Here is a 23,192-nt window from a genome sequence, read left to right as displayed (position 1 = left end):
TGGAGCGTCGAGGACTTTCATTTTGAAATATTTCCGTTTATCAAACATTGAACGGCAGAGGTTCTAGCTTCACTTTGTTTCTATGGCGGCCGGATCTGAGAGCTGCTGTCACTCACGGTGTCTGTGTCGACAGTAAATAAAACATAAAAACAGTCATTTACACTGATTTCACTCCGTCTAGCACAAGATCAATATTGAGTCTCGGGCTTCAGCAGTTTTGGAGCGCCAGGTGAGGGTCTTTAATGCTGAAATAAAGCATCTCCTGAAAGTGACCGGCAGTGCGCGTGAGTTGAGTTGCGAGCTGAGGAGAGATTGAAATCACACACACTTCTCTTTCTAAATCTCTCTTTTCTGTTTGGTCGAAATGCTCCTGTCATTACAGATCTGGAGTTTAGTGTTTACATTTAGATGTTTACTGAGAATGACTGTTGGTTTCTGGACTTTAAGTTTGGTTTTGGTGAGAATAAATGATGCTGTTGCTAGTGCTGTTAGCTCCAGTAGAAACTGATCAGAATCTTTAATACTTTAAGATGTAAAACCGTCTTCTGATTTAGGATCTCGTCTAAATTTGATCTGATGTTTATTACATATTTTGTGTTAAATATTATGTCAAACATCTTCAGCTCATCACCTGTTTCGATCTACCTTTACAAATCTGAAATATATCATAAGCTCTTTTTAATTATATGAAGAGTTTGGTTACAAAATGAGAAAAAAATCATGTTTTTTATTGTGTTAGTTAGCTTTGTTTTTGAGTTATTATGGCTTAAATCAAAACAAACCAACTGCACTTTGATTGATATTCATTTGAACGCACAATAAAAGTCATTTTGGAACCAAACTCTTCATATTATCTGTGTATTTTTGCACATGGAAAGAAATGTGAACGTGTGTGTTTGTTTGTGTGTGTGTTTGTGTGTAGTCATGGCGTCTCTGTCAGAGGAGGTGTTGTTGGTGGTGAAGAGGGTCCGTCAGAGGAAGCAGGATGGAACTCTATATCTGATGGCTGAGCGGATCGCCTGGGGTCCGGAGGGGAAGGACCGCTTCCCTGTCAGCCATCTGTACGCTGACATCCGCTGTGAGTTCCAGTCATTTGAAGTCTCTTGTTGACAAGATTGATTTTGTCTTTAATCTGTGTTAAGATATAACCCACTCAACAATCAATTACGGCATCATGTCCAAATAAACTCCATCTGAGCTTCTAGCTTAACAAAGTAAACACTTCACTCGCGTGCAGGTCAGAAGATCAGTCCCGACGGCAAAGCAAAGATCCAGCTTCAGTTGGTTCTGCACACGGGCGAAAGCAGCACTTTTCATTTTGCCAATGAGAGCACGGCACTGAAGGACAGAGACGCCACCAAAGAACTCCTACAGCAACTCCTGCCCAGGTTCAAGAAGAAAGCCAACAAAGAGCTGGAGGAGAAGAATAGGTGAGCGGATCTCATCATCTCGTCCCACAAACAAACACTGACTCTCACATTCATGTCCGTGTCAGAACTGATCCCTCTGTGCACAGAAATGTTTCTGTCATCAGACCAACATCACGCGTCGTTCCTTTGTTTTGTGCAGGATGCTGCAGGAAGACCCCGTTCTGTTTCAGCTCTACAAGGATTTGGTGGTGAGTCAGGTGATCAGCGCTGAGGAGTTCTGGGCCAATCGGCTGAGCTTGAGTTCTGTAGAGCACTCTCTTTCCAACGACAGCAAACAGGAAGTGGGCATCTCTGCTGCCTTCCTGGTGAGTTGGCGCTCGTCCCGAAGCGTCGGGTATTTGTTACGTTCACATTATAAATGAGAGCATGTGATATTGACGTGTCGCCGTGGTTACAGGCCGACATCAGACCGCAGACAGACGGCTGCAACGGTCTGCGCTACAACCTGACGTCTGACATCATCGAGTCGATCTTTAGAACCTATCCTACCGGTGAAATATGGGAAACATTTACATTACAGACCAATGTTGTGGTCATAACATCTGTGCAAATCTCACGCTTTGTGACATCCGTTCATGTGTCAATCAAATGTATCTTTCGTTCTGTCTGTTTGCAGTGAAGCAGAAATACGCCGAGAACGTTCCGCACAACCTGACCGAGAAAGAGTTCTGGACACACTTCTTTCAGTCTCATTACTTCCACAGAGATCGACTCAACACGGGCCAGCAGGACATCTTCTCCGAGTGTGCCAAACAGGATGAGAAAGGTGCAACACGCCTCTGTATTTGTCACACGAGCACCTACGATGCGTGTGCTTCTCTGTCACTGACACACCAAATGTGTGTTTTATTTCTCAGGTCTGAAGTCGATGGTGACTCAGGGTGTGAAGAACCCCATGGTGGATCTGCTCGCTCTGGAGGATAAAACATTAGATGAGGTGAGAGACCTTCCATCACTGTTGACCCCACCTCTGTAGGATGACCTGTGACCTCTGTGTGTCTGTCTCTGCAGGGCTACGGCACAGCGGCGGCTCCCTCCACCTCAAACGTGACCAAAACACTGAGAGAAAACAGCAACTGTGCCATTATCAAACGCTTCAATCATCACAGTGCCATGGTGCTCGCCGCCGGCCTGCGCAGAGCGTGAGTCTCTCGACGGACACCAGTGTGTGTGTGTTTGTGTGTGTGTGTGTGTCACATGTGTCATGTGTGTTTGTGCGCAGGGAACCCTGCAGTGATCAGACCAGTGAAACCAGCAGCACTGATGGAAACTCCAGAGACTCAGATTTCTTCCAGCCTCCTCTGAAAAAGGTGAAACAGCTGCAGACGGATCAGTTTAGTGATGTCATGAAACCCAACGCGCCTCCGGATGAATGATGATGACTTTGTTATTGTTGTCGTTCTGAAGGTGAAATTACAGGAAGCCATCGAATATGATGATCTGCAGAGTGACTGCCGCCGCAAACCCATTTCTCTGAACCTGAAGAAATCTGACAGGTAAACCTGAAACCACACAAGCGCTCAGACGTGTGCTGTTTGTTTGTTGATTTATTGGTGTCGTGTGTTTGTCTCTGTAAGATATTCTCACGGTCCGGTTCCTCTGCAGTCACAGCCGTACACCAGCAGTCAGGACATCTTAAACTCCATCGCTGTCATCCAGCAAGAGATGAAGAGTTATAAACCCCGCCTGACTCAGGTACTGAATATGAACAGAAGACGATCAGCTCATTGAGTTTATAATGTGATGACGTCATGTTCTCTCTCAGGTGATGTCCAGCAGTGCGGCGAGCTCGGCCATCACGTCTCTCTCTCCTGGAGGCGTTCTGATGCAGGGGGGAAGTCAACAGACTGTTAACCGTGAGTCTGCTCATGTACTGCACTAACATTTCTACCTCTCACATCTACACTCTCACATTAGGGTTATCCAAAAAATTGCCATTTATCATCCTCCCTCTGTCTCACTATCTCTCTCTCTCTATTTCACTCTCTCTCTCTCTCTCTCTCTCACTCTCTCACTCTTTCTCACTCTTTCTCTCTCTCTCTCTCTGTCTCTTTCTCTGTCTCACTCTGTCACTCTCTCTCTCTCTCTGTCTCTTTCTCTGTCTCACTCACTCTCTCTCTCTTTCTCTCTGTCTCTCTCTCTGTCTCTTTCTCTGTCTCACTCTCTCTCTCTCGCTCTATTTCACTCTCTCTCTCTCTCTCTCTCTCTCTGTCTCTTTCTCTGTCTCACTCTCTCTCTCTCTCTCTCTCTCTCTGTCTCTCTCTCACTCTCACTCTCTCTCTCTCTATTTCACTCTCTCTTTCTCTCTGTCTCTCTCTCTCTATCTCTCTCTAAATGTAGAGTTAGTGCCCAGTGACCTTCAGAGCGAGCTGAAGCATCTGTATACAGCGGCTGGAGAACTCCTCCGACACTTCTGGACATGTTTCCCTGTGAACACTCTGTTCCTGGAGGAAAAGGTCAGACACTACATCCAAGTTAAATGGAATAATTCCCCCAGCTGAACATCACTGGACTGTTTTGTTGTGGCAGGATCGCTGTTGAGTGTCAGGTGTATTTTTTTTCCTTTGCTCAGGTTGTTAAGATGCAATCCAACCTGGAACGATTTCAGTTGACTAAACTCCGCCCCTTTCAAGAGAAGATCCAACGGCAGTATTTGAGCGCTAATGTAAGGCCTCTCCAGTAAACGTCGATCCATTATTAATGTTTTTGTGATAAGTTAACATGACAAGGTTGTGTGTGTGTTGTATCGACAGCTCACGGCTCATCTGGAGGAAATGCTTCAGGCTGCGTACAGTAAATTCCAAGCCTGGCAAAGCCGTCGAATGATGAGGAAGACCTGAGAAGATCCAGAGAAAGTGTTTGCTTTGAAAGAGAGAAAAGACTCTAGCTCAAATCACAACAAAAGGGAGAGGAGGAAACACACGCTCTCCCGGCCTGGGCCCACTCGGGTCAGTGCTGGTGGGCGTGTCTGCCTGGGGGAGGGGCTTGGTCACACTGTCATCGTCCATGTGGAGATGGACATCTGCAGTCACAAATAACTGTTTTCTTCTCTGTTTCTATTTTGTTGGTTCACTTCGGTTTCGTTCCGTTCTGTTTCCCTTTATTTCAGTGGATAATTTAATGTCCGTGGTAAGATGTGACATTTTAACAGTCTTGTATTTCTACAATGACCAAACTGGGCGTAATAAACCAGTGGAAGGTTTCTCAGGAACTTATAACGTTTAATGCGAAGGACTGTTTGAGCGAGAAGTTTAAGTGGATGACTGCAATCCAGTTCAACTCTCCCGAGACACGAGTCAGTTGTTCAAGACAAGCTGACGGGAGGAAATAAAGCAATACTGTAAATGAATATAAATCCTCTGTAACGCATTAACTGATCTGTGTGACAGCACTGCGTGTTAATGCTTCTGCAGCTGCACTGAGTCGTGGATGTCATTTCAAATAAAGTCATCAAACTGTTACACTGAGTGTGAGTGTGTTTTATCACAAGAACTTCCTCAAAGCATGCTGAGAGGAACGTTTTAAACTTAACAGCAGATAAACTACACCACGAGAGCCAAGAAGAGGAAGCTTTGGGTGTTTTTTAACCACTGTCTATTCATATATCTGCCTCTGTGTAATCAAGGGCTAAAGGAACACTTCAACCAATAATTAAAATTATGTCATCATTTACTCGATTTCTACTTGTTTCAAATCTGTTTAAACGTCTTTGTTCTGAAGAACACAGAAAGATATTTGGAAAAATGCTTATAAGAGATTTTGACTCCCACATTATGAAAAAATACTTTATCATTTGTTTTGTTCTGTTGAACACAAAACAAGACATTTTAAATGAATGTAGGCCAGCAAACAGTTCTGCGGCACTTCTGACTCCCGTTGCTTTTCTTTCTACTATGGGAGTCAATTGGGGGCAAAATCTGTGTTTGGTTATTAGCATTCTTAAAAATATCTTTCTCTGTGTCCATCAGAACAAAGAGATTTATACAGATTTGGAACAACAACTCGAGGGTGAGTAAATGATGACAGAATTTTCATTTTTGGGTGATGTGTCCCTTTAATGTCCATGTGAAACATGGGATATTAAAAGTAATCCTTTTCATCAAAATTACTGTGAATTTGTATAACAAAATTCCAGAATATATCTGATTCAAGGTTTTGAGATGTGAGTCTTTGCTAGTTTTTCCTGCTGATGCTGATGGTTTTTATTCTCCAGAGCTTCTCAAATATCAATCAATACAAGAGCTTCTAATGGACCGATGAACCCCAGTCCACCGATGGACGCGTGCGCCGCTGTCAGAAACAAAACCGAAAACTTATACGTTATTTACACAAAGTCACATCAGCTTGAATTACTTTGAAACAAATAAATTGAAGATGATAACAAAGCGATTTTATTTCAATTAATAGTACTTCCGAGCAAGCCTGAAGAAGTAGTTCCATGCGCTGAGTGACAATCACTGCGCGTAACACTGAGCTTGGAGAAGTAGCGCCGGTCACTTTCAGTCAGACACTCACACACACACGCGCGCGCGCGCGCACACACACGTGATCAACTGCAGGATTGATTCACTGTTGGAGACTGAAGGTCTTCTGCCGCACCTCTGGACATTTAATCCACATTTAAACGCGTCTGGAGCCCAAGAACAAGTAAAACATCATTTAATACATATTCATACGTCTTCAGTATTTATTATAACGTTTGACGTGACACTTTTGACAACTTATTGAAGCTCAGCTGTAAATCAAGATGAAATGAAGGGTTTTGTCTATAGTCACGCGACCGTTAACGTAAACTTGAATAAGAGTGAAAACTGAAGTGATGAGAAGATCAATGACGTGTTGTAACGTTAGACTTTGAACTTACCTGCATTTCTATCTGATACTGAACTTTTACTTTTACTTTTATTCTCTCACAGAAAAGAATGTGTTTGTTTGTTAGTGCTGTTTTCTCTTCAGCTCTCGCGATTCACTGTCATGCTAATCTGCTAACGCGTTTTAACTTCGTTAAACATTAAATATAAACTTTATGAAGTGTTTATAAGTGTGTCAGCGAATATATTTGTGTTTTCGGATGAAGGGGAAGTGTTGTTGGGTGGTTACCTGTCAGTTTGTTTGTGTGTGTGTGTGTGTGTGTGTGTGTAGTCATGCCTTTTCCATTGGATTTTCGTGGAGTCATATGACCGAAGGGCTGTGTCTTAAATTTGAGTGCCCTGCCTAGTAAGACAGTATATTTAGGTGTCTACAGCCGACCTGAAGTGTGCATGTCCTGTACTGCCCTCAAAGGTCAACTTCAGGAACAGGTTCTGTATTAACACATTATTGTAGCGACTGGTTACAAATGTTGGACGCTGTCATTTAAGCATTTAAGCATGTGGAGATGGTGGTCTAGTGGGTTAAACCACTGAACCGGTAAATCAAAGGTTGTTGGTTCGATCCCAGCAGCCGCCACCAGTGTGTCCTTGAGCAAGACACTTTACTCCATGTTGCTCCAGGGGGATTGTCCCTTTAATAAGTGCACTGTAAGTCGCTTTGGATTAAAGCGTCTGCCAAATGATTAAATGTAAATGTAAATTTAAAACTAATAGTGTGTTGTCCTAAAGAATGATCAGAAGCACAGAGATGACACCCAAACACACTGCATGTCTCTGTGATGTGTGTGTGTGTGTGTGTGTGTGTGTGTGTGTGTGTGTGTCTGTCTGTCTGTCAGTGTCTGTGATGTGTGTACTTGTACATCTATCTTTATGAGGACCAGTTTGAGTTTTAGACCAGCAGAGTGAGGACTAAGAGAGTAAAGTTAGGACATTTTGTCCGGTCCTCACTTTCTGAGACCTCTTTAAAGGTCAAGACCTGGTTTTAGGGTTTGGGTTATAATCAGGTTTAGGTTATAATCAGGTTTAGGTTATAATCAGGTTTAGGTTATAATCAGGTTTAGGTTATAATCAGGTTTAGGGTGAGGGTCAGGCACTCACTTCTGATGGTTAGGGTAAGGGGCTAGAGATTGCATTTCGTCCGTGATGTGCATGTGTGTCTGTGTGCACGTGTGTGTGTGTCTGTGATGTGTTTGTGTGTGAGGCCTAAACTTGTGTTGTTTGTGTAGTCAGGATGATTCCTGTGGTTTCTGAGTCCTGCTCTCATGTTCTGGCCGAGTTTGACTGTCTGGATCCTCTTCTCTCTGCCCTGCGGCTTGACACGGGTCGAATCAAAGTAAACACAAACACGCATCATCACAACAGCTTTTGTCGTCCGTGAAATCCATATGATGTTGTCTATCTTTTAGTTTCTGAAGTACAGGACATTAAAAAAGTATCTAGTGCAAATAAATAAATATTCCTAAAATGTTCTATTTCTGGCTGTGGTTTCATAAAGAACCCTTCATGTCTGCAGAACATTTATGTTGCACTAAAGCTTCTTCAGACTATTAAGAGATTGAAAGCAATGAAAGGATCTCTGCCTAAATCTTCTTTTGAGAGACAAAAACTGTCTCTCTGTGAAGTGCCCTTTGTAGCACCTTCAGATTTAAACCTATATTTGTTGTTGTGTTACTTTGATGATACTTTATCAGAATGCCACCGGTGTTCACTTGTGTTAATGACAATGGTTTCCTCTTTCTGTGTGGCAGTGCACATGTGTGTCCGTGTCCAGGAAGTGGTTGGCTCTGGGGACGTCTGCTGGGGGGCTGCACCTCATTCAGAGAGAAGGCTGGAAACAAAGACTCATACTCCCGCACAAAGTAAACAAACAATCACAATCGTCACACAACTGATACACACAATCGCAAAATTATCAGCCATTTTTTTTTTACGAAATGCAGTTACCCAGTGTAAAATTCTTTATAACATAAAAAATCATTGAGTTTATTATTTTACACAAAACAAATAAGAGAAAAAGTGAAAAGTGAAGTGAAAAATAGAAAAAATAGAAAAGTTGATCACATGTTCACTGCATGTTGTTTACATCATGTAGATTTTGTGTAGACATTTGTCTATCGTATCATCATTGTCACTTTCTCTGTCTTCTCTGCCGTCTTTATGTAGGAAGGTTCAATCACACAGGTGTTGTGCTGCCCTCATGATGAAGACTTTATCGCCGTGGCAACAAGGTATATCCCTTCAGCTGTATCATGTGTGTTTGGAGTTTTTTCTCTTCAGTCATGTATGTGTGTGTGTGTCTCAGTCAAGGTCTGGTAGTGGTGTGGGAGCTGCATGTGGAGCGTCGCGGTCGTCCAGAGCGAGCGTGTACATCATGGGAACATCGCGGGACCACTGTGACGTCTCTGTGCTGGGACACCGCAACCCTCCGAGTGTTTGCTGGAGACGTTGGAGGGAAAGTGTCTTGCGTCCGCGCCGGGTCTCCTAAACTCGGCAAGGTGAAAGAAAACCATTTTAAACAGTCATTTGAATCTATTTATTTATTTGTGTGTTTGAGTCTGTATGTGTTGTGTTGTGTATGTGTGTATGATAGGGCTCAGCGTTTGTCATCTTCCCCGTTCAGAACATCACCACGGTGGACTCACGTGTTGTTCAGCTGGGCTGCGTGGACGGACATCTCGTGATCTCGTCTCTCAGCCGCTGCTACCTGTGTGATACTGAGAGGTGTGTGTGTGTGTTTGTGTGATACTGAGAAGTGTGTGTGTGTGTTTGTGTGATACTGAGAGGTGTGTGTGTGTGTTTGTGTGATACTGAGAGGTGTGTGTGTGTGTTTGTGTGATACTGAGAGGCGTGTGTGTGTTTGTGTGATACTGAGAGGTGTGTGTGACTGTGTGTTACTGACAGGTGTGTGTGTGTGATACTGAGAGTTGTGTGTGTTTGATACTGCGAGGTGTGTATTTGGAGTGGGATTGTGTGTTTGTCCAATCATCAAAATATGGTCTCTTCTCTTACGATCTTGTTTCATGTCTGTGTGTGTCAGGGAGAAGTTCTGGCGTGTGGGTAATAAGGAGCGTGACGGAGAGTTCGGGGCGTGTTTTCTCCTGCAGGGTCAGTGGGGTCAGCCGGGCGTACCTCCCCCTCTGCTGTACTGTGCCCGGCCGGGCTCTCGTGTTTGGGAAGCCAGTTTCAGCGGTGACGTTCTGAGCACACATCAGTTCAAACAGCTGCTGGCCTGTCCACCGCTGCCGCTCATTTCTTACAGGTGTGTGTTTACACTCGCTTCTGACATCACAGCAAACTCTGATTCAGATTGATCCCTCTGCACTGTTTGCACATGTTCTGTTTTCTTAACCCACACACAGTAATGCACATATATCCCACAATGCAATGTGCAGGACCTGATCTTTTACTGTCAGTGTGAATGCTGTATGTGTCTTTATTTGTGTGGTGTCTGATGTTTACACAGGAATGAGCCACATTTCAACTCTACACAGACGAGTCCACAGTCTCTGGCTTTTCCAAGACTCCTTCAGATCGGGTAATCAGTCCTCTAGATTCTTATCACACTGCAGTAAAACCTTCATTTAAAGTGACACTTTAACCAGAAATGAAAATTCTGTCATCATTTACTCACACACCATCGAGTTGTTTTTAATGTGTATAAATGTCTTTGTTCTGATGAACACAGATGAAGATATTTAGAAGAATGCTCATAACCAAACAGATCTCAACACCCATTGCCTACAATACTCCCATAGTAGGAAGAAAAACAAAGGTAGTCATAAGTGCCCCTGAACTGTTTGCTGTCCTACATTCTTTAAAATATCTTCTGTGTTCAACAGAACATAAATAAAAAGTATTTTTTCCTACTATGGGAGTCAATGGGGGTTGAGATCTGTTTGGTTATAAGCATTCTTCCAAATATCTTCCTCTGTGTTCATCAGAACAAAGACATTTGTACACATTAAAAACATCTTGATGGTGAGGAAATGTTTGCGTGAAGTATCCTTTAATTCAGTGAGTCATTACCTGCTGTTTGTGTTTTAAGGATGCAGTCTTATTACAAAGAAATATGAACTGTGTGTGTGTGTGTTTGTTAGAGATCAAAACCTTCTCACCTGGACAGATTCAGCCATCTACATCTTCACCCCTCACAGTGGCCAGGTTCTGTTGTGGACAGAGGTCAAAGGTAAGATAACAGGATGACCCGTGTTGTTCATTTGAAAAACATAATTATGTGTGATTATAGTGCTAACTTGATGAATGTTAAGCTAAATTCACTTCTAACTGCTCATGTCCACATCTGTTTGCTCTCTGTAGACGTGGTGGACATCGCTGTCTTCCAGAATGAGCTGTTTTGTCTTCATGACGATGGCCGTTTGTCTCATTTGTCATTGTTGTCACCTGAGCGCTGTGTCGAGCGTCTGATGAAGAGAGAGAACTGGACACTGGCTGCCACCGTCTGCTGCATGTTTCAGCACGCAGTTATTGCATCCAGGGTACGCATGCACACACACACACACACACACATACACACAGACACACACGTACGCACACAGATGCAGGCATACACATTTCATTTAACACTGTTTTTATTTGACCAGTTTGATTACTGGGTATTGATGAAATGGTGTAAAGTCTTTTGTATTTCCTCCTCAGGCCAGAAAGTCCCTCCCCACTGATCGACTGGAGCAGCTGAAGGTGCAGCTAAACCCCGCCTCCCAGCAGCAGCTGATTGGTCAAGTGGAGGAAGTAATCAGCAAGTTGGAGCCGCTGGATTCTGCCTGTAGCAGCCGCAGGAGCAGCATCTCCTCACACGTGAGTGTTCAGTAGAAGAATGTGAGACCTGGTCTACTTCCAGACGTTACTGACGCTTTCATGTGTATCAGAAATATGGTTTTCCTGTAAACAAATTTGACTTCACGCAGTAAATATCAGTAGATAATGAAGTAACATTTTGAATATCTCTGAACGCAGGAGAGCTTTAATGTTCTCGACTGTGGCATCTATCGCGTCATCAGCCGACGAGGCAGCCAATCAGATGACGATACCAACTCAATCGCCACCCAGACAACGCTGGAGGAGGAGCGGCTGAAGGAGTTCAGTTTCACTGATGATCAGGTGGAAAATGGTGAGACAGAGAGAGAGACTGAAAAAGTGAATGATTGATTCTACATCTTAAAGGGAGTTTGCTGGAATGTGATTGGCTCTCTCGGGAGGAAGGAGTCTTGAGGAGCCTGCACCAATAATAGTTCAGTTTCGAGCAGAAAGAGATTTCCTGAACACAGACAATCATTCAGAACATAACTCTTGAGAATAAAAGGATGTCTGGATGTGTGTTTTGTTTAGAAACGACAGGCTTTTGAAGGTGAATTGTAGCTGAACTGCTCCACGGTCTTTTCTTTGATTCTCTGGGATTTGTTTAAATATGATGCGATCTGGGAAAACCCTTCGGATGTTCCACTGGAGCGTTTACAGGAATATCAAAAAATAGATTGAAAGTCAACTTTGGGCCAAAATTTGGTTTTCATTATATTTATATAACCTTTTTCTATCATCTCACAAACTATTGTGGCAAAATGTACTTATAAATTATTGAATACTAGCGATTTATAGTGGCTAGAAGAAAAAATCACTCATAACTTCTCCTCTCTTGACAAAGACAGTTCACATATCAAACCACAGAACATGAAGAATGAAGGAGGATCAATGCACATTTCCCCCATTCCTGTGTTAACTGCGACATGCTAAGGATTTAATACAATGTTATCGTGAGATGACGGAGCTCACCGTCTGGAGCACCAGTCCACTGCTCATGTGACCAGGCCATCATCTCAAAACATACATGAGAGGATCAACACTTCAGACACTCCGCACATGATAAACCATAGATAACATGCTTCACTGTCTGTAATGTGTGCTAGTGTCCATGTGTAGATGTGTAGTGACAGACCTCTCGTTCTCTGAGTGTGCCCTGCACCATCTTTCTTCCTTTCATTGTATTCAAATGGTTTGATGCAGTATTTTTATAGACTTCAACACGAGGAAGTGTTTTTTATTATTGAACTGTTATTAGAGTCACTGTAAAGTGACTTTAATTGAGATTCTTGACTGTTGTCCTTTTATTTTCATCACATAACTTTAAACCAGTTACTCTCTAAATTCCGCTCCTGTAAATACTAGCGCTCAGCCGAATTCAGATAGTCACAAGTTTTGTTCCACACAAAGATACGAGCGAAATGAAACCAGCTTTAGAAAGGGCTTGAACCCTTCATGTGGTAACATGTGCATCTGCACCATGTGTCGGGTTTTCCCAGATCGCATCTCAAATGTACACCGTGGGTCACCTCAGATGAAAGCATTCATGTCATTAATAGCAGAAGCACAGATATAAAGCAGCCAATCACAAGGTACGGCACTGAATAGAATAAGCAGACATACCAGCACAAAGCTGCGTGAATAGACGCCATCACAGCTGGTTGTGACAGAACGTGTGTCATGTGGTGTTTATTTGTCAATTTGTTGTACATTGAAATACCTTTGAAATAAAAGTCACTTTAAACAGCAGTTAGTAGCACTTCACTCATTTATCTGCCGCTTTCCTGTCCTCTCATTTTCCTCGTGTGATATGAAATGTTGCTTTTGCTTGTCATGCCTCCTGACCGTATTCTCTCTCTTCTTGCTCTCTTTTATTCTTTCTTTCCGTCTGGAAGACTGTCAGTCCGTGCGAGGAGAGAGCGACAGGTCTGATCTCGGTCTGCAGTTCCTGCCGTTGTCTTTCCGGCCTAAACCTCCACGAGCTCTGCAGGCTGTCCGGGACAGGTACACACACACTTTTGCCCTAATTTAACTTCCCTTTAAATTTCACTGCTGACTCGCTCTGCTCCGCTCTGATTGGCTGATGCACGGGGAAGTAAGACATCACAGAAAGTCAAACATAGTTTAAAACGGTTCATGCTGCAGCTGGTCGCGTCACATGTTCTTTTTAAAACGCTAACTTCCTGTTTCACTACGGTATAGCAGTGTGTTCTTACCCTGTCTCATTGTGTTGTCTCACACCGATGCGTCTCGTGTGATTGGTGAGATTTCAGGAGTTTTGCCTCTTGTATCTGTGTATTTCACACTTGATGTTGGTGTATTTGTGAACGTGTGTGTGCGTGTGTGTGTGTGTCTTTCAGCGTATCCAGTTTCATGAAAAAGACCACAGAGAAGATCAACACCCTTCAGATGAACAGTGACCTCTGGCCTCGGCCTGACCTCAGGGAGGGCGTTCAGGGCGAGGTGACGGCTCCTGTGACCCCTCTGCCTGATGAAGGAGAACACGAGTGAGACACCCTTCACAATCTTCACTGTGATGTTGTGTAGATGTAATAACTGAGCGTGTGTTTTGTGACGCGTCTCAGAGCGAACGACGAGCAGATGAGCTCCGAGTCTGAACTGCAGGAGTTGAGAGTCGCCACACAGACGGCCACGTGAGTCCAGCTACACACACACACAGAATGATTCTTCTGTCTTCAGTTCTGATCATTATTTATATCAACATCAGAGATCTTCCACGCTTATTAGATCTTTTATCTGACACGTAGATCTCAGATCCACGACCCTCTGGTTTTACTCGACCCCGTCGCTCTCGGCGAGGTGCTTGGTGAGTGGGCTCTGGTTCTGGAGAGGGTGCTGGGTCCAGAAGACCCCGGGAGACCAAGAGACACCGACAATCACGGGACGGAAGAGAAGGAGCAGACTCTGGAGGATGAAGGTGTTTTGTCTTCTGTGTCCTGTTGCATTGTGGTCCAGCCGGAGAGTTTGTTAGCTCCACCCACTGACACGGACCAATCCTCAACTTTCACTGAAGACCACTTTGGAGAGAGCGGTCCGTGTCTCATGGCCCCGGTCAGATCCCCGTTCACGCCCTTCACGAACCCAGTGGAGCTGATCCAGCTGTTTTCCCCCAAACCCCTGCCCCCTGACCTCCACGCTGACCTCTCACAGCTGGCCTGTCTGTACCTGGAGCTGGACTGTCCCGGCAGATGGAGGAGAGACGGAGAGGGTGTGTGTGTGTTCTTGAGGAGATATTTCTTCCTCTTGGACCAGGAGCGAGTGAGGAACATGTGTACGCTGAGATACGGGCAGCAGCCTGATGTGCGCAAGTCCTACATCGCTGGCATGATGGGTAACGTCACAGGTTTATTTGTCAGATATTGTGTGAGTGTAAATGTGTGAACACGCTGACAGTTGTGTGTATATTGTGTATACTGTCAGACATCATCTCTTGAGTGGTGTGTTGTAGAGTTCACTCAGGCCAGTAAGGTGGTGGAAGTGATTCAGAAGGGAGATCTGCTGAAATCTCTGCGCAGTTTGAGAGATCTTCAGCCGTGGAATGCACCTCTGCTCCTGTCGCACCTGTACAGGTGAGTCATGTTCACCCCTGACACCTTCATGTGGTGTAAACAAAACCAATCTCTGCAAGTAAGCCTGCTGTTACACCTGTCTCTGTCCTTCTTTTGAGGCTCTACGAGAAACACGGAGAGGTGGCCGTTCGTGCTTACCCACAGTTCTACCCCACAATCCTCCCCTCTGACATCATGGCCATGGCTTTGCCCAACCACTTCCTGCCTTACCTGGACAACCTCGTCCAATCACGATCCGAGCAGCAGAGGTACGGCTATGTGCTTCATAACTGTGAGCCGAACATCACGCCAATGTCTGAGCTGTAAATTCATTTATCATGATGTTGCCAGGTTGTCTTTTCTTGGATCTCTTCTTCGACCAGAATCTCTGCGACAGGATTGGCTGGAACTGGCTCTTTCCCATGATGCTCCACAGAGGGCAGACACGCTCACACCGAATGGACGACCCAGGTGGCTGAATCTTTTTGTTGGAATTAAAAACATTTGATTCATTCACCGTTATATGAAAGCACGCTCCAGTAAACAGGAACGTGATGTTTCCTCCTGTGCTGTAGGTGGCGCTCTCATTTCTTCAGTTGGGGTTACGGACGACTGCTGTCTCTGCTCATCCGTTTGCCTGCTGATCTGAGATCCAAACAGAAGATGCTGGAGACGTGTCGATCTCATGGGTGAGTGTAGAGGGATAGAGAGTCAGTGGGGTACGTCATGTGACCGTGTGTGACACGTGTGCTGTGTCATGTGACTTTGTGTCAGGTATTGGATGGGTTATCTGTACCTGTGCAGAGAGCTTCAGCAGCGAGTGGAGGCTTTCAGCGCTATCTGTAGACTGGATGACATGACACTACTGGAGGACACTGACGGTCGGTTTCTCTCTCTCTCTCTCTCTCTCTCTCACACACTCTCACACGCTCTCACTCTCTCACACTCACTAAGCTACTCTCACTCTCTCTCGATCCCTCGTTCGCTTTCTCACACACACACACACACACTCTGTCACTCACTCTCACTTCACTCTCACACTATCTCTCTCTCTCTCTCTCTCACTCACTCACTCACTCTCTCTCGATCCCTCGTTCGCTTTCTCACACACACACACACACACACACACACACACACACACACTATCTCACTCACTCTCACTTCTCTCTCACACTATCTCTCTCTCTCACTCACTCACTCACTCACTCTCACTCACTCTCTCACACGCTCTCACTCTCTCACACGCTCTCTCTCTCTCTCTCTCTCTCTCTCTCTCTCACTCACTCACTCACTCTCTCTCGATCCCTCATTCGCTTTCTCACACACACACACACACACACACACACTCTCTCACTCACTCTCACTTCTCTCTCACACTATCTCTCTCTCTCTCTCTCTCTCTGTGCAGGTATTATTCCCCAGACTCTTGATGAGTGGGTGTTACTTCTTCAGCTCTCTCAGCAAATCAGCAGCGATGCTGATGAGGCCCCGCCCCCATCTACTCTGCAGCGCAGCAGGAATGGATCTGGGTCCGGTGATGACAGTGCTTCTTCTGATGTGTCTAACGGTTCTGGCGAGCGGAGCGTTCGGGTCAGCCCAGAGAACATTGCCCTGCGTCTGGTGCGAGTGTTTGGGCCGGATGGAGCTCTGGAGACCCTGCAGGAGTGCGGCATACAGATGGACCTCAGTCCACGCTCCACGCTGGTGTGTGATCTGCTGCGGATGACCGAGAAGAGACAAAGGTGAGAGCACAGCGCCCCCTGTTAACACAAGACCTTCACATTTCTACAGAAGACTCACATCATCTCTCTTCATGTCTCTGCAGAGCATTGATTCAGTCGATGCTGGAGCGTTGTGATCGGTTTCTGTGGTCTCAACATGCTTAAGACATGACCACTGGATGACCACGTGTTCCCAAGAAGCTACACTACAGTCCCGTCTGGAATCTGAAGCAAGTGTTTGATAAGAATCAAACCAGTTCATTAGACATATTTAACGATCACACCAGATCTGTGCTGTGATCTGATGTGATCAGGGCCGTTTATTGAGAACCACATCCATATTTTTTATGATCTGTTTCCTGCTGTATGTATCTATAAATGCAGTATAAACAATGAGCTGGGAAACATGAGTGTAACAGTGTCTGTGGAAGTGTCCTTTTGTATGATATAACTTACAGATACTTCAATATTTATCTATTTAATTGCCATAAAGTTAGTTTCTTCTGACAGTATCTATGAACACAAGTGATGATGAGTATGTGAACAAAAGAGGTTTTATGTGCCTAATGTCTCATGTCTGAACTGGTTTATCTTAAAGAAAAGCACAATAAATCTGAATATAAGAATAGTCACCGCACTAATGATCTGTGTCTGTTTCTCTGTCTGGATTGCTCTTGTTTAGTCACAGACGGGACATGATGAAGAGTTCAGCTGTGATAATGTCTTATTAAACACTAATGTACACAAACCTTGTGACTGCCTGACACACACACACTTCATGAGCGCGTGCCTCTCTTCTCCACACTTTCTCATTTGTCTTATCAGGCTTTCAGACGCCTTGTTTTCTGTGATGCTCCAGTGACCTCTTCTCCAGGTGTGGCAGCTTTCATCTGACGGGCTGATGGCCAGAACACAAGAGGTGTCATTCCACAGAGAGGCATCATGGGACATACAGCCGTTGATCTGAGAGGAATACAGAACACACGCTTTGTTACCAGCGTGACTCAAGACTTAAGATGGTTTCACGTGATCTTCTCAGATCTTCATCATGCGTGTTCACGTTGCAGAAGCTCATCTTTGAGTTCAGGCTTCAGATTTCTGCGGTGCAAACATACGGCGTGTTGAGAAGACTTGAGAAAATCTGAACGGCAGCCGCTGACCTTCACATGAACATCAGCACTGATGAAGGTGTTTCAGAAGATGAAATTGACATTTGATAACCTCATTAGATAAGAGGATGAAACGAGGATCAAGCTGTGTGTGTGTGTGTGTGTGTGTGTGTGTGTTCGGCATTGTTTGATGTGAATTGTTGTCACCAGTCAGACAGATAACAGAATTCTGCACATACCTGAAGACTGAAGGCAGCGTATAAAAGTCAGTCACCTCACATCCAGTCCTGACGCACACATCACACACTTTCATTCAAAGTGTACGTGTAAATAAAGACAGAACACACTTCTAGATGAAACAAACATAAGATGTGATGATTTCTTCAGGACAGAGAGTGGCTGACAGGAGTGTACAGATGGATTCAATGTCTCTGGTAAGTGCAGCTTGATTTGTTTTGTGTCTTTAACGCCAGGCTGGACAAACTCTTGAGATGAATCAGGTGTCAATAATAAAGATGTGTTTTATTTCATGGCAGGTGTCTGTCTTCCGTTTGATTGTGTCTTTATTTATGATCATGTGTCTACCGTCGTCAGCCACGTCTCATTTTCATTCCCAGAATGCCACAGGTACTGAGAATTAGACTTCTGAAGAGATTTCCATGTGTTGTGCTGTTTTTATCATTGCAGAATCATGTGTGTGTGTGTGTGTGTGTGTGTGTAATGTGCTCATCAGAGTTCTACAGTTTGTTGAGTGAAACTCTTTTGTTTTCAGTGTATTTGGGATCTGAGTTTGTCAAGGAAGCTTTACAGCGAGCTAAAGAGCTGACAGACACCGCGTACGCTCACACCACTGACAGGTGAAACACTCAGAGAAGTTTATTACTCACGAGTTGATCCGTCCTTTAGCTGCGGATATAAATGAAGAGATCATTTCAAATCATCATGTCTAGATGCGTTGTGGTCATTTCAAACCTCAGGAGTGACAAAGTCATTTAACAGCAATCTCACAGCATGACAACACACATGAAAACTGAGAGAAACATCCAGATTATCACATAAAACATTTTTTTGTACTTTTCCTAAATACATAGAAATATGACTGTTGTGTTGCTTAAAGTGAATCTGAAATTGTTTTCTTTGCAGTATTAGAGGAACATACAGAGCATCTTTTTTCTGTGTTCATTTTCCGCAAACATAGAAAGAAGATTTTTATTTTAAATGTAACTTTTGTTAGATAAAAACTAAAATGATCATTTTCCCTGAGCACGTACCTAATAAACAGTCATTTCAAAATCTGAAACGCAGTCTCTTTATGGTCTCTTCATTTTTTATGCGGATGTACATTTGTCACAGATGATTTCCTAAAGTCCATCAAGAAATAAAATGACACAAGGTTCAGTTTTCAAAGGAAAGTGGATTTTGTTTAGATAGGAATGTCCAGATGAGATCACCAGAATGTGTTGAGGAGAAATGCTTGAGATGTTTGGTTCCTCTCAGGGTGAAGACGTCTCTGTCCGATGCTTCTGTCCGACCCAATGACCTGCTGGCTCTGTTTAAACAGACCGGCCCCCAAACCAGAAGCCACATCAGATCCGCTGAGTTTCTGGACAACACGGTGGAACTGATCCGAGAGATGGTGTACACACACACACACACCATGGACAAACCTCAGCTCAACGGTACACACACACATTCAGCTTAGATGAGTCAGTTCACATTGACCCAACTCTGTTGCTGTTGCCTGTGTTTCAGAGCTTTTGAGCGCAGAAGACACAGAGATCATCCAGCAGATGACCGGTTGTTCTTCAGAGACAATCAGACCCGTGTGCACATCTGACTGTCTGTCCAAACGATACCGGACCATCACAGGACACTGCAACAACAGGTGCACACACATCCCAACAGCGTCTCAGTTTCACCATCAACAATCAGACATCACCTTTGTTTTGTCTCTGCAGAGAGAATCCTCTGTGGGGGGCAGCAAACACGCCGTACACTCGCTGGCTCTCGCCGGAGTACGAGGACCCTCGGGGAACGCCGCGGGGGTGGGACCCCCAACACACCTACAATAACTTCACCCTGCCACCCGTACGACTGAAACACTTATTGACTTCTTTCTAGTGTAAGACAGTGTGTACTATAGCTTCAAGGGTGTGTGTGTGTCTGTGTGTGTGTATGTGTATGTATGTGTTTCGTGTGTGTGTGTTTGTGTGTGCGTTCGTGTGTGTGTGTTTGTGTGTGTGTGTGTGTATGTGTGTGTGTATGTTTGTGTGTGTGTGTGTGTGCGTGCGTGCGTGCGTGCGTGCGTGTGCGTTCGTGTGCGTGTGTGTATGTGTGTGTTTTCATGCGTGCTTGCATGTGTGTGTGTGTATGTATGTATGTGTGTGTGTATGTGTGTGTGTATGTTTGTGTGTGTGTGTGTGTGTGTGCGTGCGTGCGTGCGTGTGCGTGTGTGTTTGTTTGTGTGTGTGCGTGTGTGTGCGTTTGTGTGCGTGTGTGTGTGTGTGTGTGTACGTATGTGTATGTGTATGTGTGTTTTCGTACGTGCTTGCATGTGTGTGTGTGTATGTATGTGTTTTCTTGTGTGCAGGTGCGCAGTGTGTCACAGGAAGTGTTGTACACTCATAACGAGAACATCTCATTGGACACGTCTCTGTCTCATCTGCTGGTGGAGTGGGGTCAGTGGATCGATCATGACCTGACGTTAACTCCTCAGAGTTCCAGCACCGCAGCGTTTAAGAGCGGAGCGGACTGTACTCGCACCTGCAGCCGCCACACGCCCTGCTTCCCCATACACGTCAGTCAAGCTTCACCACAGAATCATTTTGTCATATGATGCAGAATCACCTCATTTGATCTCCTCTCCTGTCAGATCCTGCCCTCGGACCCCCGTGCAGGCCGCCAGAGCTGCATGCCGTTTTTCCGCTCCGCTCCCAGCTGCACAGTCCCGTCGGGTCACCGGGAGCAACTGAACGCCATCACTGCGTTTGTGGACGCCAGCATGGTGTACGGGAGCTCGGAGGTGCTGGCCGTCGCCCTGCGGAACCTCTCGTCTCCTGACGGCCTGCTCGCTGTCAACCAGCTTCACTCAGACCGGGGTCTGGGCTTCATGCCCTACCTGACCCGCACGCAGCCTCACCTAGACCCCTGCGGCCCGCGAGAGCTGCTCGACCCCAGCCTGCCACCCGAGACCAGCAGACTCTACACCAGCATGAGGAATAAATCCTTCTGTTTCCAAGCAGGTTGTGTTTCAGGGAGACGACTCTTCTGTGTTATGTGTTCAGAACGCTCACGTACTAGTTGAATTCTGTTGGTGTTTATAAACTGTGGCGTTTTCTGGGTGTGTCACAGGTGACTCTCGGGCCAATGAACACTTGGGTATGATCGCTCTACACACGCTGTTTCTGAGAGAACACAACCGATTGGCCGCGGAGCTTCGCCAGCTCAACCCTCACTGGGGTCCAGACACGCTGTACCAGGAAGCCAGAAAAATACTGGGTGCCATCCACCAGGTGAGAAACGCACTCGAGAAACTCGACCTGAGACCGGAGCATTTAACTGATGTGTTGAATCCTGTCTGTAAGGTTCTGACGTGGGATCATTACCTGCCGCACATCCTGGGCCGCAGCGCTCACCTGTCCCTCGCGTCCACGTACAAGGGTTACGACCCCACCGCGGACCCCAGCATCTCTAACGTCTTCTCCACCGCTGCCTTCCGCTTCGCACACGTCACCGTGCATCCACTCGTTAACCGCTTCGGAGCCGAGTACCGCTGGAGCCCTGAGCACCCGGCTCTGCCGTTACATCATTCTCTGTTTGCGTCCTGGAGGCTGGTGCATGAGGGTGGGTTCTCTTTCAGACGCACACTTTAAAGGTGACGATGGTGCATGTTGATGCTCTCTCCGTGGCCCGTAGGTGGTGTGGATCCTGTGCTGCGCGGCTTGCTGCTGTCCTCGGCCAAACTGCAGACGGCAGATCAGATGATGATTGAGGAACTGACCGAGAGGCTCTTCCAGGCTCAGGGGGGTCTACCGCTCGACCTGGCGGCATTAAATCTACAGAGGGGTCGAGATCATGGACTACAAGGTGACCGCATCTAGACCTCTACTAGCTTTTTGTTTTGGACCCCTCTGCAGTGCATTCTGGGTAATGTGACATTAAGTGTTTCAGGAGGTAGCGTGACAACAGTTCTGCTCTACAAAGGCAAAGTGCAGTAACTACACATTTGGTCAAAATTAACATAAGGTTTGAAATGGGCTTTGTAACATCTGTTCTGTCTCTTCTGGTTGAAATTTGTCCCGTTTCAGAGAAACAAGAGTGCCAAAATTGCAGGAACCAGCTGCAATGACTGGCCAGTGTGAAAACTTTGAAGGCATTTTTCTCAGTTTCAGTATTTCTGTAGTTATTGCACTTTTTAGGGCAGACTTGTCTCAGGAGTGTGCTTCTGTGTGTCATCGCCTTGTTTTCTCTCCAGGATACAGCGCGTGGCGGCGACTCTGCGGTCTCTCCGTCCCTCTTAACGAATCTGATTTAGCAGGGATTGTGGGTAATGAGGTTCTGGCCAAGAAGCTGCTGCGTCTGTATGGAACAGCCCGGAACATGGACGTGTGGGTGGGAGGCATCTCGGAGACCGCTGTGGCGGGGGGCCGGGTGGGGCCGCTGCTCACCTGCCTCATCGCCAAACAGTTCACGGCTCTTCGAGACGGAGACCGGTAACATTTACAGCATTGTGTGAAACTGATCGTTTCTCCATCACTAACCTCTATAGAAGGGTTTCTACAACGGATTCTTTATTTCATGTGTGCCGCTAGAAAAACAAGAAGTCGTTAGAAACGTTTATTTTAAGAAACGCTGATGAAATGTTTTTTGGGGAAGCGAGAATGGTGAAAAAGAGTTTAGAAATGAAAGTGATTTCAATGATTATCAGGTTCTGGTGGCAGAACGACGGTGTGTTCAGCAAATCTCAGAGAAAGGCTCTTCAAAGCGTCTCTCTGTCTGCCATCATCTGTGACAACACTCACATTGGGCTGGTGCCCTCGGACCCTTTCTCCCGCACGCTCCAACCCGACGGCCTGCTGCCCTGCACGGATGCCCGTGTCCGCCGCATGAACCTGTCGGCATGGAGAGAGGCAGACGCAGGTACTGATGTTAGCGCTGGACGTGTGCTCAGTGTTGTCACAGATGATGGCAGACTGTGTGTCTTTGTTCTCAGACTCGGTCTGCGGCTGGATTCCACGGCTGCGTGTGGGTCATTCAGTGTTGTGTGACTCAACAGTCATCTATCAGTGTCCCGCCGGATACCGGCTGCACGGAGCCTCTCACATCACCTGTGACCCCGACACACACCAGTGGAGCCCTCCACCGCCCGCCTGTCTGGGTCTGACCATTTCTTTATACTGTATGTAGTACGTGAGAAGATGTATTCATGATGTTTGTCTCCTCACGGTTCTGTCAGACGTGGATGAGTGTTCGATGGATTCATGGGTTTGTCCTCCACACCTGCAGTGCTTCAACACACCTGGATCTTACAGCTGCGCAGGTGAACGTCTTCACAGTTCTCATCGCCTTTGGATCGCGTTCATTCTGCATTCATGTTTGCTTACATCTGTTATGTAGCTCCGCCCCTCTCTGCCTCCTCTATCGTGGCGTCGGTGATGTCAGTTCTGGTGGGCGTGGC

General features: G+C 45.7%; 3 protein-coding genes and 1 long non-coding RNA gene across 6 annotated transcripts in view; 3 read left to right on the top strand and 1 right to left on the bottom strand.

The window, feature by feature from the left end:
• Positions 1 to 65: 65 nt before the first annotated feature.
• gtf2h1 (general transcription factor IIH, polypeptide 1) lies at positions 66 to 4,891 on the top strand. 2 transcript variants are annotated; one of them, XM_056740008.1, is made up of 15 exons: positions 66 to 284; positions 923 to 1,078; positions 1,238 to 1,430; positions 1,570 to 1,735; positions 1,828 to 1,921; positions 2,047 to 2,196; positions 2,288 to 2,367; positions 2,442 to 2,572; positions 2,653 to 2,740; positions 2,838 to 2,926; positions 3,008 to 3,125; positions 3,196 to 3,286; positions 3,771 to 3,886; positions 4,003 to 4,095; positions 4,184 to 4,891. In XM_056740008.1, the coding sequence occupies exons 2-15, from the start codon at positions 925 to 927 to the stop codon at positions 4,268 to 4,270; spliced, it is 1,650 nt and encodes a 549-aa protein (XP_056595986.1). In that variant the 5' UTR covers positions 66 to 284; positions 923 to 924; the 3' UTR covers positions 4,271 to 4,891. The 2 variants fall into 2 exon arrangements, with proteins under 2 accessions (XP_056595986.1, XP_056595984.1); XM_056740006.1 differs by having other exon boundaries at positions 67 to 229.
• A 1,055-nt stretch (positions 4,892 to 5,946) lies between these two features.
• Positions 5,947 to 17,043, top strand: hps5 (HPS5 biogenesis of lysosomal organelles complex 2 subunit 2). Of its 2 annotated transcripts, none has more exons than XM_056739887.1 (23): positions 5,947 to 6,077; positions 7,528 to 7,634; positions 8,050 to 8,160; positions 8,465 to 8,529; positions 8,604 to 8,796; positions 8,922 to 9,022; positions 9,339 to 9,560; positions 9,765 to 9,836; positions 10,399 to 10,487; positions 10,619 to 10,797; positions 10,958 to 11,116; positions 11,276 to 11,429; positions 13,012 to 13,120; positions 13,477 to 13,623; positions 13,702 to 13,770; positions 13,885 to 14,468; positions 14,586 to 14,706; positions 14,805 to 14,954; positions 15,037 to 15,156; positions 15,261 to 15,374; positions 15,460 to 15,566; positions 16,094 to 16,427; positions 16,511 to 17,043. In XM_056739887.1, exons 2-23 carry the CDS (start codon positions 7,533 to 7,535, stop codon positions 16,569 to 16,571), a joined length of 3,363 nt encoding a protein of 1,120 aa, XP_056595865.1. In that variant the 5' UTR covers positions 5,947 to 6,077; positions 7,528 to 7,532; the 3' UTR covers positions 16,572 to 17,043. The 2 variants fall into 2 exon arrangements, with proteins under 2 accessions (XP_056595865.1, XP_056595864.1); XM_056739886.1 differs by having other exon boundaries at positions 8,892 to 9,022.
• On the bottom strand, positions 8,648 to 13,003 carry LOC130414146 (uncharacterized). The gene is made up of 3 exons (XR_008905580.1): positions 12,837 to 13,003; positions 10,417 to 10,465; positions 8,648 to 8,782 (listed from the first exon to the last, which is right to left on the bottom strand). It is a non-coding gene; the product is annotated as an uncharacterized LOC130414146 (long non-coding RNA).
• A 121-nt stretch (positions 17,044 to 17,164) lies between the features above and the next one.
• epx (eosinophil peroxidase) overlaps positions 17,165 to 23,192 on the top strand; it is a 6,534-nt gene continuing 506 nt past the window's right edge. Inside the window, exons 1-17 of the mRNA XM_056740660.1 lie at positions 17,165 to 17,780; positions 17,903 to 17,949; positions 18,052 to 18,142; positions 18,288 to 18,372; positions 19,013 to 19,194; positions 19,268 to 19,400; positions 19,474 to 19,603; positions 20,106 to 20,312; positions 20,388 to 20,757; positions 20,867 to 21,027; positions 21,100 to 21,358; positions 21,431 to 21,601; positions 21,990 to 22,227; positions 22,443 to 22,654; positions 22,728 to 22,892; positions 22,971 to 23,054; positions 23,132 to 23,192. The exon at positions 23,132 to 23,192 is cut by the window's right edge and continues 33 nt beyond it. Of these exons, the coding sequence (XP_056596638.1) occupies positions 17,932 to 17,949; positions 18,052 to 18,142; positions 18,288 to 18,372; positions 19,013 to 19,194; positions 19,268 to 19,400; positions 19,474 to 19,603; positions 20,106 to 20,312; positions 20,388 to 20,757; positions 20,867 to 21,027; positions 21,100 to 21,358; positions 21,431 to 21,601; positions 21,990 to 22,227; positions 22,443 to 22,654; positions 22,728 to 22,892; positions 22,971 to 23,054; positions 23,132 to 23,192 (2,567 nt within the window). The 5' untranslated portion in view covers positions 17,165 to 17,780; positions 17,903 to 17,931. The remainder of the gene's footprint in view (positions 17,781 to 17,902; positions 17,950 to 18,051; positions 18,143 to 18,287; positions 18,373 to 19,012; positions 19,195 to 19,267; positions 19,401 to 19,473; positions 19,604 to 20,105; positions 20,313 to 20,387; positions 20,758 to 20,866; positions 21,028 to 21,099; positions 21,359 to 21,430; positions 21,602 to 21,989; positions 22,228 to 22,442; positions 22,655 to 22,727; positions 22,893 to 22,970; positions 23,055 to 23,131) is intronic.

This window comes from Triplophysa dalaica, chromosome 24, assembly GCF_015846415.1.
Source record: "Triplophysa dalaica isolate WHDGS20190420 chromosome 24, ASM1584641v1, whole genome shotgun sequence".
In the NCBI taxonomy this organism is placed as follows: Eukaryota; Metazoa; Chordata; class Actinopteri; order Cypriniformes; family Nemacheilidae; genus Triplophysa; species Triplophysa dalaica.
The sequence above is the reverse complement of the archived record's forward strand: the minus strand, read 5'-3'. Positions and strand labels throughout refer to the sequence as shown.